This window comes from Hemibagrus wyckioides, linkage group LG01 (assembly GCF_019097595.1).
Source record: "Hemibagrus wyckioides isolate EC202008001 linkage group LG01, SWU_Hwy_1.0, whole genome shotgun sequence".
In the NCBI taxonomy this organism is placed as follows: Eukaryota; Metazoa; Chordata; class Actinopteri; order Siluriformes; family Bagridae; genus Hemibagrus; species Hemibagrus wyckioides.
Window position 1 is genome coordinate 30,570,074 of NC_080710.1, and position 19,121 is coordinate 30,589,194.

Consider the following 19,121-nt stretch of genomic DNA (forward strand, 5'->3'; position numbering starts at 1 on the left):
AAATTCTAGTCTGTTCAAATGAAATGGAATAAAATAAAAACAACAATACAACATAATTATTTTAATCATGTCATAGATGGAAATTGGAAATAAATTACAAAATCAATTTATTTTTATATTTATATTTTTGTTTTTAGATTCAATGACAACATCAACAACAAAGATTAATATTAAAGTGAATTTAGTTTTGGCCCAGATAAATAATATTTTTTATTTAATAAACTTTATTTATTTATTTACTTCTCTATCTATCTATCTATCTATCTATCTATCTATCTATCTATCTATCTATCTATCTATCTATCTATCTATCTATCTATCTATCTATCACTTTGTTTATTTATTTATTTACTTCTTTATCTATCTATCTATCTATCTATCTATCTATCTATCTATCTATCTATCTATCTATCTATCTATCTACATTACACAGGAATAACTTTAAACACTACTACATGTACTTTATCTCTCTCTCTTCACTGTTCTCTCTCTCTCTCTCTCTCTCTCTCTCTTGCATTCAGGTAGTCCTTCCATTCATTCCTCCCTTCATCCAGAATATTGCGTTCTCTCTCTCTCTCTCTCTCTCTCTCTCTCTCTCTCTCTCTCTCTCTCTCTCTCTGTACTGTACTCCATCTACCCACCAATGCATCTATCTATCATCTATCTATCTATCTATCTATCTATCTATCTATCTATCTATCTATCTATCTATCTATCTATCTATCTATCTATCTATCTATCTATCTATTGTAATCGTTATGTCTCATAGGCAGTTAATTGTAGTTCAGGTCAAAGTGCTGTACAATATCTTGAAATAAATAAATAAATAAAAATGGCAAAAGAAAATGACAAGAAACAAAACTATCCTGAAAGACAGGATAAATACTACAGAGTTTGTCAAGAAGAAGAAGAAGAAGAAGAAGAAGAAGAAGAAGAAGAAGAATTTTTAATTCTATTTAAATAAAATAGCTTTTACATTCCTGATTGTGTTTTTTTTTGTTTCATACTGCACTACATTGATAATAAATACAAATACAAAAACAAAAACAAACAAACACATCTTTGACATCCTGTTCAGTGTAACCCTGTCTCAAACAACTAGCATGTGTTTTATACTCTGTGCCTAAAAGCAGGAAGTCTCGCTCTCTCCTTTATGTCTAAATTGGAGGATAAATGGAGGACCTGAATGGGGGACCTCAAGGAGGGGTGGATGTTTGGCACAAGTCCCGGACCAAATGTCTCTTATTTTCTCCGTCTGGATTTTGCGTCGCAGTATGAGAGCCTCCTGTCTGTAACCCAATCCGCTCTGATGCTCTAATGCACTGCGTGTTAAAGTGGCTTAGAGAGAGAAAAAGAAAAGACGAGTGCTGAAAAGAAAACATGAAAGCAACAAGAAAGCACACGAGCAGAGAAGGAGGAGGAGGAGGAGGAAAGGGAAGGAGAGGGAAGGAGGGGGAAGTGAGGGGTTAAATCCAAGCCTGAGGAAACCTGATGCTGATGAACAGAGAGAGAGAGAGAGAGAGAGAGAGAGAGAGAGGGGAGAGTTTGGGGTTTGGGGCAGAGGGACAGACAGAGAGACACGGAGCCACTGGAGAGATGCTGAGCGTACGCTGAGCTGAAGATCAGACAGCAGGTAAACACTCTCACTTAACATTCTCAACACTACATACCCTCCACTGGCTCTGAAAGTGCCCTAGGTGGGGTATTAAATGGTGGGTTTTATCCTGTACTTAGTGCACTGCATGTCAAATACTGAGCCGTTACCCAGAGTGGGAGAAAGCATTAAAACAAACGAACACTATATGTGTTTATGGTGTTTATTTAAATATAGATAGAAGAGTGTTAATGAGAAAGCTGGCTCTAATCTGGTTCCTGTGTTTACATCCAAAGCTCTATGTTCAGTGTTCAATCTTACAGTGTTGAATTAACACCTGATGAATACAAGTGTTGGGTTCCATCAGTAAAGTGTTAACTCGTCTAGTATCAGATAACAAAGAGTGACGAACACCGCATTCCATATGTGTAAACTTTAACCACATTAACCTCTGTGTTCATGTTTACTTAATGTTAATGTGCTTCTTTATACTGTTTGTTTATTGATATGAAGTGTTTAAGGAATGTTAATGTGAACCCGGACCTGATTCGGGTGATTTATACGGTTAGAGTGTTTATACCTAAAGCTTAGTAGACTCTTACAGTCATAGTTAAGGTAATGTGTTTAGTTTTTCAGGATTGAATTAACACCGTAGTTAATTGATGCTAAAGTGTAAACTCAAATTGTTGTGTTGATGTTTAAAGCTCTGAATAAACACTTAAAGTATTGTGTTAAGGCTTAAAGCTCTGAATTAACACATCAAGTATTGCAAAAAAAAAAAGCTTATGTAATTGTTTGTGGTGTTGAAGGAAATGAAACAAACAAAGTTAACCCGGTTTACAGTTTACATTTAACTAGTCTTACAGAGTTACAGTAACACCTAAGGTAATACGTTAAGTCTTTGAAGTATTGAATTAACACCTAATATATATATATATATATATATATATATATATATATATATATATATATATATAAAGATTGAAGAATACCAAACACCCAAGTGTGGAAACTGTAACTGCATTACGTATACACATTAAGTGTTGTGTTTTGGAGGTCTTCATCATTATAGCAGTGTTAAAGGAACACCTAAACTGTTGTGTTAACTCCTTATAGTGTTTAAATAACACTGAGACTTTTGTAAAGGTTATAGTGCCTAATAAACACCTAAAATATTGTTGTAATTATGATATAATGGTACCTCCTGAATTGCTGTGTGTTAACACCAGGCTGTACGTCAGACAGCAACTCCTACAGTGTTGACTTAACACTTAAAGTGATACCATCTACACTGTTACATTAACAATGAGCAGTCTTTTTTAGTCTCCAGTAGCACTGAAAAACACAGCGTGAGTTACTGTACCTCTATAAGAGTAAGACTGAAGAGGATTGTTTAACACTGTAACAGTTAAAATAACCCTATAGGTGTATTAGTGGTTAATTAAACACTAAGAGAATTTGTAACACTGTAGAAGTTTAAGTAACACTGTAGGAATTAATGTAATACAGTAGCAACAATTTAACACTAACAATTAATGTAACATTGCAAGAGTTACTTTAACATCGTATGAGTTAGAGTAACACTTAACATAACACTGTAACCACTTAATGTAACAGTGTAGGATTTAATGTAACACTGTAATGGATAATGAAGCACTAAGAGAAACTGTAACACTTACAGGTAATGTCATAGTTATTGTAACACTGTAATAGTTATTGTAACACTGTAGTAGTTATTGTAACATTGCAGGAGTTAATGCAATACTGCGGGAGTTAATGTAACACTATTTGAGCTAATGTAACACTGTAGGATTGTAATGTAACACTGAAACCTAGACTTTTAACATTAAAATTAATGTAACACTGCAATAATTGTATATTGTATGATAGTGTAACACTGTAACATTTAATGTAGTAGTAGTTAATGTAACACTGTAATAGTTAATGTAACACTGTAATAGTTAATGTAACACTAACAGTTAATGCAACACTTAAGTAGTTAATGTAACACTGAATTAGTGTAGCATTAACAGTTAATGTAACACTGTAGACATTAGAATAACACTAACAGTTAATGTAGCATTTTAACAGTTAATGCAACACTGTTACAGTTAATAGTTAACATTAGGAACTAGTGTAACACTGTAGTAGTTAGTGTAACACCTAACGGTTTAATAGAAACAAATAATGTAACACTGACACTTAGTGTAACACTGTAGTAGGAAATGTAACACTGTAGGAGTTGATGTAACACTATAGGAGTTAATGTAACACTGTAGTAGGAAATGTAAAACTGTAGGAGTTGATGTAACACTGTAGGAGTTAATGTAACACTGTAGGAGTTAATGTAACACTGTAGTAGGAAATGTAACACTGTAGGAGTTCATGTAACACTGTAGGAGTTGATGTAACACTGTAGTAGGAAATGTAACACTGTAGGAGTTGATGTAACACTGTAGGAGTTAATGTAACACTGTAGGAGTTGATGTAACACTGTAGGAGTTAATGTAACACTGTAGTAGGAAATGTAACACTGTAGGAGTTGATGTAACACTGTAGGAGTTGATGTAACACTGTAGGAGTTAATGTAACACTGTAGTAGGAAATGTAACACTGTAGGAGTTGATGTAACACTGTAGGAGTTGATGTAACACTGTAGTAGGAAATGTAACACTGTAGGAGTTGATGTAACACTGTAGGAGTTAATGTAACACTGTAGTAGGAAATGTAACACTGTAGGAGTTGATGTAACACTGTAGTAGGAAGTGTAACACTGTAGGAGTTGATGTAACACTGTAGTAGGAAATGTAACACTGTAGGAGTTAATGTAACACTGTAGTAGGAAGTGTAACACTGTAGTAGGAAATGTAACACTGTAGGAGTTGATGTAACACTGTAGGAGTTAATGTAACACTGTAGTAGGAAATGTAACACTGTAGGAGTTGATGTAACACTGTAGGAGTTGATGTAACACTGTAGGAGTTAATGTAACACTGTAGTAGGAAATGTAACACTGTAGGAGTTGATGTAACACTGTAGGAGTTAATGTAACACTGTAGTAGGAAATGTAACACTGTAGGAGTTGATGTAACACTGTAGGAGTTAATGTAACACTGTAGTAGGAAATGTAACACTGTAGGAGTTGATGTAACACTGTAGTAGAAAATGTAACACTGTAGGAGTTGATGTAACACTGTAGTAGTTGATGTAACACTGTAGGAGTTGATGTAACACTGTAGTAGAAAATGTAACACTGTAGGAGTTGATGTAACACTGTAGGAGTTAATGTAACACTGTAGTAGTTGATGTAACACTGTAGGAGTTAATGTAACACTGTAGTAGGAAATGTAACACTGTAGGAGTTGATGTAACACTGTAGGAGTTGATGTAACACTGTAGGAGTTAATGTAACACTGTAGTAGGAAATGTAACACTGTAGGAGTTGATGTAACACTGTAGGAGTTGATGTAACACTGTAGGAGTTAATGTAACACTGTAGTAGGAAATGTAACACTGTAGTAGGAAATGTAACACTGTAGGAGTTAATGTAACACTGTAGTAGGAAATGTAACACTGTAGGAGTTGATGTAACACTGTAGGAGTTGATGTAACACTGTAGTAGGAAATGTAACACTGTAGGAGTTAATGTAACACTGTAGTAGGAAATGTAACACTGTAGGAGTTGATGTAACACTGTAGGAGTTAATGTAACACTGTAGTAGGAAATGTAACACTGTAGGAGTTGATGTAACACTGTAGGAGTTGATGTAACACTGTAGTAGGAAATGTAACACTGTAGGAGTTGATGTAACACTGTAGGAGTTAATGTAACACTGTAGGAGTTGATGTAACACTGTAGGAGTTGATGTAACACTGTAGGAGTTAATGTAACACTGTAGTAGTTGATGTAACACTGTAGGAGTTAATGTAACACTGTAGTAGGAAATGTAACACTGTAGGAGTTGATGTAACACTGTAGGAGTTGATGTAACACTGTAGGAGTTAATGTAACACTGTAGTAGGAAATGTAACACTGTAGGAGTTGATGTAACACTGTAGGAGTTAATGTAACACTGTAGTAGGAAATGTAACACTGTAGGAGTTAATGTAACACTGTAGTAGGAAATGTAACACTGTAGGAGTTGATGTAACACTGTAGGAGTTAATGTAACACTGTAGTAGGAAATGTAACACTGTAGGAGTTGATGTAACACTGTAGTAGGAAATGTAACACTGTAGGAGTTGATGTAACACTGTAGGAGTTAATGTAACACTGTAGTAGGAAATGTAACACTGTAGGAGTTAATGTAACACTGTAGTAGGAAATGTAACACTGTAGGAGTTGATGTAACACTGTAGGAGTTAATGTAACACTGTAGTAGGAAATGTAACACTGTAGGAGTTGATGTAACACTGTAGGAGTTAATGTAACACTGTAGTAGGAAATGTAACACTGTAGGAGTTGATGTAACACTGTAGGAGTTAATGTAACACTGTAGTAGGAAATGTAACACTGTAGGAGTTGATGTAACACTGTAGGAGTTGATGTAACACTGTAGGAGTTAATGTAACACTGTAGTAGGAAATGTAACACTGTAGTAGGAAATGTAACACTGTAGGAGTTGATGTAACACTGTAGGAGTTAATGTAACACTGTAGTAGGAAATGTAACACTGTAGGAGTTGATGTAACACTGTAGGAGTTAATGTAACACTGTAGTAGGAAATGTAACACTGTAGGAGTTGATGTAACACTGTAGGAGTTAATGTAACACTGTAGTAGGAAATGTAACACTGTAGGAGTTGATGTAACAATGTAGGAGTTAATGTAACACTGTAGTAGGAAATGTAACACTGTAGGAGTTGATGTAACACTGTAGGAGTTGATGTAACACTGTAGGAGTTAATGTAACACTGTAGGAGTTAATGTAACACTGTAGTAGGAAATGTAACACTGTAGGAGTTGATGTAACACTGTAGGAGTTAATGTAACACTGTAGGAGTTGATGTAACACTGTAGGAGTTAATGTAACACTGTAGGAGTTGACGTAACACTGTAGGAGTTAATGTAACACTGTAGGAGTTAATGTAACACTGTAGTAGGAAATGTAACACTGTAGGAGTTGATGTAACACTGTAGGAGTTGATGTAACACTGTAGGAGTTAATGTAACACTGTAGGAGTTGATGTAACACTGTAGGAGTTAATGTAACACTGTAGGAGTTAATGTAACACTGTAGTAGGAAATGTAACACTGTAGGAGTTGATGTAACACTGTAGGAGTTAATGTAACACTGTAGGAGTTGATGTAACACTGTAGGAGTTAATGTAACACTGTAGGAGTTGACGTAACACTGTAGGAGTTAATGTAACACTGTAGGAGTTAATGTAACACTGTAGTAGGAAATGTAACACTGTAGGAGTTGATGTAACACTGTAGGAGTTGATGTAACACTGTAGGAGTTAATGTAACACTGTAGTAGGAAATGTAACACTGTAGGAGTTGATGTAACACTGTAGGAGTTAATGTAACACTGTAGTAGGAAATGTAACACTGTAGGAGTTGATGTAACACTAGTAGGAAATGTAACACTGTAGGAGTTGATGTAACACTGTAGTAGGAAATGTAACACTGTAGGAGTTGATGTAACACTGTAGTAGGAAATGTAACATTGTAGGAGTTAATGTAACACTGTAGTAGGAAATGTAACACTGTAGGAGTTGATGTAACACTGTAGTAGGAAATGTAACATTGTAGGAGTTAATGTAACACTGTAGTAGGAAATGTAACACTGTAGGAGTTAATGTAACACTGTAGTAGGAAATGTAACATTGTAGGAGTTAATGTAACACTGTAGTAGGAAATGTAACACTGTAGGAGTTGATGTAACACTGTAGTAGGAAATGTAACATTGTAGGAGTTAATGTAACACTGTAGTAGGTAATGTGACACTGCAGTAGGTAATGTAACACTGTAAGAATTTGTGAGTTTAATCAGTTGTGTGTTAATGTTTATCACTTTCAGGTACATGAATGAACTCAAAATGACACCGATGAGAATCGTGCTGTTCCTGTGGTGTCTCCTCTGCCTGTGTGTGTCAGTGAGGAGTGTGTCAGAACTGTGTAAAGGTTCTCGCTGCTTAGAGTTGGGAGAGTCCAGACCATGTTCAGGGTCACAGTGTGGCTCAGGCAGATCATCCAGACCAGCACGTCAACACAATCCAATAACACATAGCAGATCGACCCCAACCCACCAACTTGGAGTCTCACACCTTTCTTCACCCGACATGCTGGAGTCACACACAGCTTCTCATTCTCACACTCACACGAGGGAAAGGATGCGGACTGCCGAGGCTGCAGGTCACACGTGCACTGGAGCGGATTGTGTTACCACTAAAAGACCACCGCAGGCCATTAATGATACACGAGAGTGCAGGGGGCTGGAGTGCAGACTGCCTTTAAGGATCAGAACCAAGCCCAGAGTGAGGTTGTGCCCTCCAGACGGCTGCGGACCTGGCTCAGACGACGCTCCTGTGCACGTTCCGGACAGAGCTGCTCAGTTTCTGGGGGAATTTCCGGATATCGGATATCCTTCGTCGGAACTTGGAGGCGCACCGCTGGGAGTTCAACTTACATGTGACATCAAACCAGGTGGAGTGAATCAGTGGATCCAGCTGTTCTGACCTTGTTTGGGTTTTATTTAGAACCTAATCTTCTCTTTCCTCCAGCTAAGCTTACTAAGCAATGCACCTTTTTTCCTTTACTTCTAGCACTACACGCTTTATTCGATCATTTTCAATGCACAACTGGAACACGATTACTTTTCCGCATAGCCGTACACATCTGTTCAGCTGCACTTGGAAGCCTTGTGGAACTGCAGCAGAGGGAAAATCTCTGGCAGTCGACTGCCTAGAATATTTTTCTGCTTTGATGTCTTTCCACGCTAGTTTCCTAGCCTCAAATTGCAGCCTTGACAGGAAGAGCGAAGAATAGCAGTAAGGTTGAACATTTCTGAGTCATTAGAAAGTCCACATATAACAGAGTGCCATCTTTTCATGGATAAAAAATAAAATGGTGCAAAAGAAGAATTCAAAAACTGCACCCGCAAATTGCTAGCAGTGCTGCTCTTTGGATGACTTAAGGTCAGAACTTTTTCTAGAGATTTTACAGCATCTCTTTAAGGCTTTCAGTTCAATTTAAAGTGAGAGACACAAGACTGAATTGTTTTGGAAACATTTTGTTCACTCATACATATTACTAATAACTACATCATGGCATGTTTTAAAATATTCTGTCTCTGCAATTGAACATGCTTCGTTGAACATTAGCTAGAATCTGACTAGCGTTCTGGAATCTAGTTCAAATGTTAGTTTAATCTGGCATTAGAAAACAACAACAAAAACAGGCTTCACTTAGTTAAATATAGGCAGTTTATGCTAGCAAATTAGCAAAACTTATTTTCTAATAACTTTTTCTAATAACAAGGAGCTTCAGCCTTCTAGGTAAATAAAAAAAGATTAGTAATTTAACATTAATAGGGATGAAAAAAAGAGTAAAAAAATATGTTTTTTTCCCCATTTTAAAATTGAGTAATTTTATTTTATATTATATTATTTTATTTTATTAAGTTTTAGGTATTTAATTTAATGAATTTATTTAATCATCTTCCCATTTAATTTAATTTAATCTAATATAATTTAATTTTATTCATTTAATTACATTTTATTAATTTAATTTAATTTATTTATTTTGTAATTTTCCCCATTTTGAAATGTAATAATTAAGTATGATTACGGCTCAATAATCAATAAATCAAAGTCAAATCAAAATAAGATCAATAAAAATCAAATTATTAATAAGATCTGTCCAAATTATCCTTAACTTTAATCAGGAATGAGATATAATTACACTAACCCACTAACACATGTCAAAAAAATTATATATGACATATGGTTTGGCTCAAGCAGAAATATTGGCACTTTTGCTCAGGTTGTAATGATATCTGTGAATCGATTGAGGGATGAAGGGTGTCACATGGACGTCATGGGACACAGTGAGCTGTGTAACCCTGTCACTTTTCATTTTCTCTGAGATGATTCAGTGTCTTTGAGGGTCAACCATAAGTAATGCAGTCTGTCTTCTGTGAGGCTTCTGCCTTCGCTCCAAACCAGTGTATGTCATTGTTTCTTACGTAAGTCTGTGAAGCACAGCCAGGGTCTCTGTGTTTTTTAAATGGAATTGAATTTTATTTTATTTAGTTACAGTGATAGAGCTCTCAACTTACCTTTAGTAACGTTAATAATAGACAAAATGCTACAACAAGACATTAATGATACCAAAAAGTCCAGGGGACTGGAATGCAGGCTGTTCTTAATGATCCTAACATGTAGGTTTAGAGATTTTGGTGATTTATTATTGAGTTTTTGTTGTTATTATCTTTTGGGGCTATTCTTTTGCATGAAAATGAGTTTAATCTAAATTTCACTAACTCAAAAACAATCTGTTGGTAAATTTTGACCTGATCAAGTCAAGTCAAGCCAAGCCAAGTCAAGAAGCTTTTATGATGTTTGAAGCTTTTATATTGTCATTTCAACCATATATAGCTGAAGCAGTACTCAGTGAAATTAAAACCAACGTTTCTCCAGGATCATGGTGCTACATAAAACAACATAGAGGTACATCAAACAGCACATAGCTAAGGACTGACATGATGTGCTTTGACTGATGAAATGTTTATGAATGAACTAATGAATTAATTTTGACTCCAATAAATATGAAAAAATATGAGTTTCAAATTTTGGAGCCGAAAAATATTATTTTGGACACTATTATTTAGCTTGATTATGTTCAGAAAAAAAAGCTGTCCTGGTAAAATTCATTTTAGACCTTCAAAAAGTTCGAGAACCTCTGCTCTATCTGCCTGAGAGGTTTTAACACCTCTGTGAAGTTCAGATCTTCCCAGTATTGAGTCGTATCGAACTTATTCTGTTTTCTTTTCCCAGGAGAGAACGAAGTTCCGTCAGAGGATGCCCTTGTCCTGCACCTGCAGCTCTCGAAAGGCCAGGAGAAGCTGGTGGAGGCTCTACGGGCTCAGCAGTTGGTGATCCGTGACCTGCAGCAACGCCTGGAGGAGCAGCAGGGAGCGCTTCTGGCCCAGCAGCGTGAGATCCTGGAGCAGCAGCGGCGCATGTACGAGCAGATGGACGTGGTGAAGACGCAGTACGGCATGCTGTCGGAGACCGTCAAGCAGGTGTCCTTTCAGGGCCTGCAGGGGGAGCTGCAGAGTTATTTGGAAAGCCAGCTGGCAGGCGTGCAGAGCCAAGCTCGCAGCCACCTGCAGAAGTCGTATGCCGTGCATAAAACGGATGCCAAGCTGATGGACGTGACCGGGGACACGGATCACGCTCTTCTCGGCTGTCGCAGCGCATGCGGCCCCGAAGAGTACTGCAATTTTCAAATGCAGCCGCCGCAGTGTCAACAGTGCACCATGTGTCCACCTGGGTTCTTCCTGGTGTCTCAGTGCTCACCCAATGCTGACAGGATTTGCCAGGTATCATATAGAAACCTGAATATGAGCATAATCTCCGGTCGGTTTATGATCCATATATACAGTCACATCAAACCTACAATAAAGGGAGCTCTTAATAAAGTGAAAATATCTTCCTAAATCGGATAAAAACAACAGCTCTTCATGTTGGCTGTCAGTTAAAAGACTTGAAAAATAAAACACAGTACAGTAGAAGCAATAAACATATTTATTTTTATACAGGACAGAGACGAATGCCTGGAAATCCCAACTGTCTGTGGAGAGAGAGTGAAATGCCTCAATACACCAGGTATACAAATCCAGAATGCTTCAAATCTCCAGTAAAATGAGCTCATGACCTCAATTAAATTGCACTAATTAACAACACAATCTCTGTTTCATTATGCCGCATGTCCACTTACATAATAATGCTTCTGACTTCGTATGCAAATTTATGCAAATGAGCACAGTGAGCGTACACTGCTGTGTAAAATGACTGACAATAAAGTGAGCAGAAACACATTCACATTTAAATCACTTCCATAATACGGCTGTTGTTTTCAACTGTATTTTTCTAAAAACTAGCTAACATTTAACAAATTCCCTTCAGTTAAATGATATTTTGGATAGCACTTCTGAAATCTGGGCTGAGACGCAGAGGCTGAATGAGTAAACCAGAGACGAGCGTGACAAGAAAATGGGGAAAATAAATCCTGACAGGGCTTATGGTGGGAATCTGCAGAGAAACGGAATTCAAACAGGGAAAAGTGCTTTATTCTGGTCAGCGTCATGTGGATCCAAATCCTAACCCAGGATCCTCGGCATGAGGAGAGAATAATCTGTGAATGTGATGCGAGTCAATTACAGACACACACACTCATTCACACACCCATTCACACACTCATTCACCTAATTATGCATTCACTTCTTCATGCACTTTTATCTTATAGACAGCTACAACATCTCTTAACATCAGGAGTCCATTTTACTGCTTGAAAGATGCACAGATTCAGTGTCCTCACTTTCTTTTCAAGGTTTTGAGTTCAATCATTTGAAATTAATTAATTGGTGTATGTTTGACTAACTAACATTAGAAAATAACGTAAATCGGAAATTTTGGTTGCTGAAAATTTTAATCCAAAAGAGTCATGTTTGATTTTTTGGAGAAAAAATAAGAAAAAGGCAACAGCGAACACATTAGCACTGTGGAACTATTTCATGACCCCTCTCCCTTCCCGCTCTACTGCCCATTATTCTTCTTCGGAGTTGGCAGGTCTGCAATTAGAGAGTTCCAGTGTGTCAGGATGTGCTGGAATTTAAGTGGGCACTTAAAATATGCCTGAAATCACCACTGTGAACCACAGTTTGTTATTAGCTAAATTATTGTCATTTGTGGTAAACCATTCCTTTAACATCTACCCTTTGCTCATGTGGACAGGTGGCTTCCGGTGCTTGGGCGTATCTGAAAGAGAGATCTCTGCAGGCCTGTGTGGTCATGAGTACTTCTACAATCAGGAGCTACAGGAGTGCCAAGCATGTTCAGATTGTGACGGGGAACCCGTAGCTGTTCCGTGTAGCACCATGAGTGATGCTGTGTGTGGAGTAATCTCTGAAAATACGTTCTCTCAATCCTGGTCTGCATCAGTAACATTACCCTCGGCTCGATCAAAAAGCAGCGCCGTGTTTCCAGGTCTGCAGCTGAGCGTGATAGGAAAGGAGAGAAGTGAGCTTCTGGTTAGTCATGATGGTTCCATCAGCCTCCATCAACATGGTCTGCTCTGGTTGGATCACAACTTTGCCTTGAAGCACAGCTGCCGCAACTTCCTGCAGGTTGGTGTGAGACTTAGTGGCAGCAGCGAGGAGGAAGGTCGTGACCTCAGTGGTGTACGGGTGGAGCAGCCAGAAAGGAAGCACTTTCAGGGTGTGAGTGTGAGTGCAGTGGCTGAGGTGGAGCCTAACCAGACTTTGTGGTTACTGCTCAAGAGCCCAAACCAGCACTGCAACCAGAGCAAGGAGCTGCAGCTTTACGAGCTTGGATCTTCTGCTTTCAGCCTGCTGTGGCTGTCACATGACACTGGGGCTGTCGCTATGACTGCTCAGACATCCACGGCACCTCATTACCATGGTAACTACCGGCCATCTTTTCGTGTTGCTACCGTCTCTGACCCCTATGTAGTGGCATTGACTCATGACAATCGCGGAATTCGCTTCACTGAGCGAGGCATTGTCAAGTTTGTCCTGCAGCAGGCACTCTATGCCATGGGCCACTCGTGCGTCCGTGAAGGCTTCTCCCTAGTCACATACATTAATGCAAATGGGACCAACCAGGAAGTAATGCGCTCGTTTAAATCAGGGGTCAACTATCGGGACACCTCTATCACCTTGTCTGCTACTACCATTGTGGATTCGGGTGACTGGCTAAACTTTGAGATCCTCACCCCGTCACAGTGCAATGTCCGATACTTTGGAGACAGCTCTGGAATTAGCATGCTAAGTCTGCTCTGGATTCCTGCTGCCATTTCCTCATCCCTAATGGCCACCGTGTCCAGGACAGGACTTCCGTCTGGAGCTGTGAGGAACAAACCTTTGTTGTTTCAGCAGGTTGGTCCAGATGCCGAACACATTCGGCTTGCTGGCACAGGACAACAACACCCACAGAGGAATTTTGTTTTCCAAGAAGCTGGGACAGTCAATGTGGCTCTCAGTGTCAAGCTCATCCACTCGTGCAATGTGGTGAAGCTGGTGTTACACCAGCAAGGCCAGGACAGGACAAATTCGGTTCCTTTGGCACAGCAGGTTGGGGGTCAGATGCCCGAGGGTAGCGAGTGGACCAGTGTTGGAGTTAGATCATCATTCGAGGTGCAGAACGGCACAGCCATTTACATCACCCTGGACTGCGTACGTGGACGCATCAATCAAATCACACATGACGAAGGCGCCAACATTTCCATCCTCTGGGTGGCTGCATAACGCCTGGATTCCACGGCTTCTCATTCATGATCTTGTCAGGAACAGGTGCTTTCAGTAAATCATGGCTTGTATTGTAATATGCAGAGAAAAACGAGGTACACTATGGAATAAATCCCTAAACTATGGTTGCAATGCAGCACCATTTACAATGGAAAGGAATAGTATAAAAAGAAAACGGTGCTTTTTTGAGAAATGTGGTCTGACCTAAATGGAACAAATGGGTGAATATTTTGGATATTTTGGAAAATCATTTTGGAATATGATATCTACAGAGTGTCCCAAAAGCCTCTTAAAACTTAACACTTTTTTAGCAACTTTATTTACAAAATTTACATCCTGTATTTGATTGGCTCCCAGTTTGGCAACAAGTTAGTGCCTGCTATGCTTCCTTGTGACAGCGTCGAGTTCAAACCATTAGAATGAGGGATTGAGGGGTGAGGGATTTTTAAAAGCTAAGAACAATTTTGGAAGCCATTTTGTTTAAAAAAAGAGTGTAAATTTCGTCATTTGTAAAGAGACTTTTGAGACACCCTGTATAACGAGAAGGTGCTATTTAATTTGAGTTATAGCCTCTGTTTGTTTGTTTGTCGTTTATGTTTATTTCGGTGGTGTGTGTTTATCCATTGTTTTGTGTCTTTTGCTTAAATTCGAATCGATTTCTGAACAAAAAGTACGGATTGCTTTCCAAGTACTTCGGCTGGTTGAGCAGTGACCAATTTTTATTGAGGGAATGAACCTTTAGATTCTGTTTAAATGTTGAGATGATTGTGTGTGTGTGTGTGTGTGTGTGTGTGTGTGTGTAGTGGTGTTGGCACGCATATATAAAATGCTGTAGCATACTCCATTACCTTAAACATTGTACAGTCATGGGAGAATTGATCAAACGTGTTGATATTCAATTGATTCAGATCTTTTTGTGTCTTAATTATGCACATATATTTTACATTCTCACTAAAGTTTTTCAATGAAATTTATATCAGAATCCCTATGAAGTATGCAGGCTATAATATTTATATGATCAGATACAAAGGCTATATTTATATAAGATATGATTCTTAACTATTAGTTGTATCTTTCTACAGTAATTTATATGGTAAGAACATAAAAGAGGAAAAAAAGTAATGCATATAGTTGAGTGCATTACTTGAGTATAAGTTTTCACCCCCCCCCCCTACCCCACCCCATTTCACAGGGTTTTGTATGGAAACAAAAATGAAATTATTTAAGTTTATCTGGATCATGAACAAACATACAAAGAAATAGTCAAAACAAACAAACAAATGAACAAATAAACAAACTTCCATGAAGAAGATGAAAAATATAGCTATGTTTCTGAATTAGCATCAAATTTTTTTACTTCATCTCTCAATTAATCAGTGAACCAATCAACCAAATTACACTGTAAATAATTTGTATGAGGTTAAATATGTATGTAAAATGAACAATGTAACAGAAATAAGAGAAAAGGTCCAGATGCTGCTGAGAAGAAATGAAAAAAGAAGAGGCAGATATACAGGAAAAGTTAGAAAAGTATACTGCTTTTTAGTTCTTAATTGATATAATTAAATTTTTTTATTATTAATATCTATTAACACACAGTACACTAATAACCTTCTGTTCTCACTCGTAACCTTAAAGATCTATAAAACAGAACACGTATACAAATGTATAGAAATCACATTCATTACTTTTGTCCTGAGGGTGTACAAACTTTTGCAACTTTGGTTAATTCACTTCACATCATGGGTCTTTAGTGAGTCTTGTGTATAAAATGTACACTGCAGTTCACCTTTATGTGTGCATTACATTCTTAATAATAAGTAAGAATAAGTTAACATTATTATAAAGAAGTAGTATTATCACAGTCTTTTGAATTCATCCATGTTTATAAGTAGTAACTGGGGATCCTGGGAGCGTGAGCGAGTATTTAAGTGTCTGTGCTAACAATATTGTGCATGTTGAATATCTCAGTCTATCATGTAACCTGTTTTCAGCCTATGCTAATTTATTTCTAATGCAAAAAAATGCAAAAAAAAAAAAAAAAATTCTGCGGAATGAAACGTAATGTTTTGTCCAGACTGAATAAAATTAGCATCTATTCTGTCAGAACATTTAAACCGTTTTAGCGCAAAGGTTGTCTGATTTTTTTTTTCTGGAAAAACCCAGGAGAAATGTTAAAGGTGGATTCGATTTAAATTAGATTTAAATTGCACTTGAAATGCATCATCTCACCCTCTAACGGTTTACGATTTCAGCCGCATTCTTGACCCGCTGCTCAGAAAGCGAAAGATCTTCGGCTGGATTTTCTTTGCACAGAGTCCAATAAAAGCATTCGATAGAGTCAGGTCTTGGTTAATGATCAGCAGCTGGTCCCTGAACATGCTTATTGAGGTTTGACTGTGGAGTACAAACTTCACCTTCCTTTAACTTTTAGTATTTAGGATTTAACACCACAGACTAAAGCTATGTTAGTGCTATACCTTTATATGGTCATCGAACCTCCAGGATAAAACACTGCACTGTTGTTAATATAGAATATATGTACTATTCTAAGTGTCCTCTATTCATATCAGCCCTTATAATGTCTTATTTAGAGGCAGAGGTAGCTCAAGTGGTTAAGGCTCTGGGTTGGTGATTAGGATTCAAGCCCCAGCACCGCCAAGCTGCCACTGTTGGTCCCCTGAGCAAGGCCTCTAACCCCTTCTTCGCTCCAGGGGTGCTGTATCATGGCTGACCCTGTGCTCTGACCCCAACTGCCAAAGTTGGGATATGCAAAGAAAGAACTTCAGTGTGCAGTAATGTGTATGTGACAATAATTAAGGCTTAAGTTTATAGGATTGAACACACATCTATACACCTGTACTTTTATCTATCTATCTATCTATCTATCTATATATATATATATACAATAGGATGAACCCTATGAAGTAAAAAACACCTGAAAGCACCTGGTAAGATAGAGAGTGTGCAGTCTGTTCCTGAAGGTGAAGTTTTTGAAGGTGGAATAAGCATAAGGGTTGTGATGGCTAGATGACTGGATCTCCAAAACAGCAGGTCTTGTGAGGTGTTCTTGGTATGCACTGGTTAGATCATACAAAAGGGCTTCAAGGGAGGACAACCAGTGAACCAGGGACAGGATCATGAGCGCTCACTGATGCATGTGGGGAGTGAAGACCAGCTCGTCTGAACTGGACCATGGAGCAAGGAAAGAAGGTGGTCTGGTCTAATTAATCTTGTTTTCTTTACCTTAGGAAGAGATGGCACCAGGATGCACTATAGGAAGAAGGTGAGCCAGTGGAGGCAGTTTGATGATCTGGGAAGTGTTCTGTTGGGAAACCTTGGGTCCTTCATTCATGTACTGTAGATGTTACATTGACATGTACAACCTACATAAACGTCTCAGCAGACCAAGTACACTGCTTCACGGCAACAATATACTCTAATGTCAGTGGCTTCTTTTAGCAGGACAAAGTGGTAGCTTAGTGGTTAAGGTGTTGGACTTGTCATCAGAATGTTGTGAGTCTGAATCCCAGGTCCAGATCCTCCAAGCTGCCACTGCTGGGCCCCTGAGCAAGGCTCAAATGAAATACCTGACACACTGCAAACATTGCTCAGGAATGGTTTGAGGAGCATGCTGTTGACTTGGCCTCTGAATTCAGATCACAATCTGATCAAGCATCTGTGGCATGTACCAGACAAACAAGTCCAATCCATGGAGACTCCAACTCTCCACTTACAGTACCTAATGCACCTGCTGCTAACGTCTTGGTGCCAGATACCATAAATTCATACATGTATACGCTTGATGTGTAATGATTATAATATCCAAGTCATGAAATGAACTTCTTTTGCAGACATACAAATACAGCACCATTGTGATTATACTTGGCTACTTCCAATTTCTGTCTAGCACTGGATTTAAACTCTGTCTGGAAAAGTGGCCGGGATTTAGTGAAAAAAAGGAGAAGTATAAAAGACTCTGGTAGACTAAATGAAACAGTTTCCTCAGTGTTTAAACAAGACATCAGAAAGACCGTACTCACGAGCGTACCTGGGTTTTTTCCCCCAGCATTCTAATATATCCATTTATTTCTAGTGTTAAAACGAGATTACTCCCTGAATGAGACAGCAGGCTGGATTGGGTCAGAACGTGACTAACAACCCCTGATTGTGTGAGCTAATACACCGATTTTTTGTCTGCACTCTGAATTAAAAGCAGGTGTGAAACGCTTTCGGCTCCAGATGTTTTATATCCAAGATCAAATGAGATCAGAAAAGTAACCAGACCCAAAAAATGCACAACTAGCCCGAAAGGATAGAAAAGAAAAATACACACTGTCATAGACATTCAGCAGGTCTGTAGATCAAACTCTTCTCACATGATTAATGCTGATGACATCACCAGGCTTTTGCAATTCTTGATTTTGATTAGTCAGATGTTGCTTCATTTTAGAGGCAGTGCTAGCTCAAGTGGTTAAGTCTCTGGGTTGTTGATCAGAGGATCCGGGTTCAAGCACAGCACTGCCAAGCTGCACTGTTTGGGCCCCTGAGCAAGACCCCTAAACCTCTCTCCAGGGGTGCTGTATCATGGCTGACCCTGTGCTCTGACCCCAACCTCCAAAGTTGTGCTGTAATGTATATGTGACAAATAAAGGTTTCTATTCTGACAGTAGTGCAGTTTATGCAGGAATTTACGCAGGAACTCATACTGTGGATGCTCCACATAGCTGTATTTAAAAAACAAAATAATAGTAATAGTTCTAAATACTTCACTAATGAACCTGAACTAATATTTAAACTAACGAAGAGCTACTTAAGAACTACTAAAGAATTCATGCACGAAAAATCACCACATTTACATACACAAAATAAAACCAAACATCCACTATCTATGACTAAAACACCAGAAAATAATTGTACATACTATCCTACTGGTTCCTAATATTGATAGATAACAGTGTCTGCTAAATGAATATATCAGGGGCGGTTGTTTTTCAGAAGGTTGGGGTTCAAGCCCCAGCACTGCCAAGCT

General features: G+C 38.3%; 1 protein-coding gene across 1 annotated transcript; it reads left to right on the forward strand.

Moving 5' to 3' along the window:
• Positions 1-1,485: 1,485 nt before the first annotated feature.
• Positions 1,486-18,650, forward strand: nell3 (NELL (neural EGFL like) family member 3). Its single transcript, XM_058399465.1, has 5 exons — positions 1,486-1,633; positions 7,619-8,244; positions 10,596-11,143; positions 11,363-11,429; positions 12,558-18,650. The coding sequence occupies exons 2-5, from the start codon at positions 7,623-7,625 to the stop codon at positions 14,087-14,089; spliced, it is 2,769 nt and encodes a 922-aa protein (XP_058255448.1). The 5' UTR covers positions 1,486-1,633; positions 7,619-7,622; the 3' UTR covers positions 14,090-18,650.
• The last annotated feature ends 471 nt before the right edge of the window (positions 18,651-19,121 follow it).

Excerpts from the sequence above, each read along its gene's own strand:
- nell3 (XM_058399465.1), top strand. The coding sequence starts at position 7,623 with ATGAATGAACTCAAAATGACACCGATGAGAATCGTGCTGTTCCTGTGG. Across the intron at positions 8,245-10,595 it reads TACATGTGACATCAAACCAG|GAGAGAACGAAGTTCCGTCA; the intron begins GTGGAGTGAATC and ends TTCTTTTCCCAG. Across the intron at positions 11,144-11,362 it reads ATGCTGACAGGATTTGCCAG|GACAGAGACGAATGCCTGGA; the intron begins GTATCATATAGA and ends ATTTTTATACAG.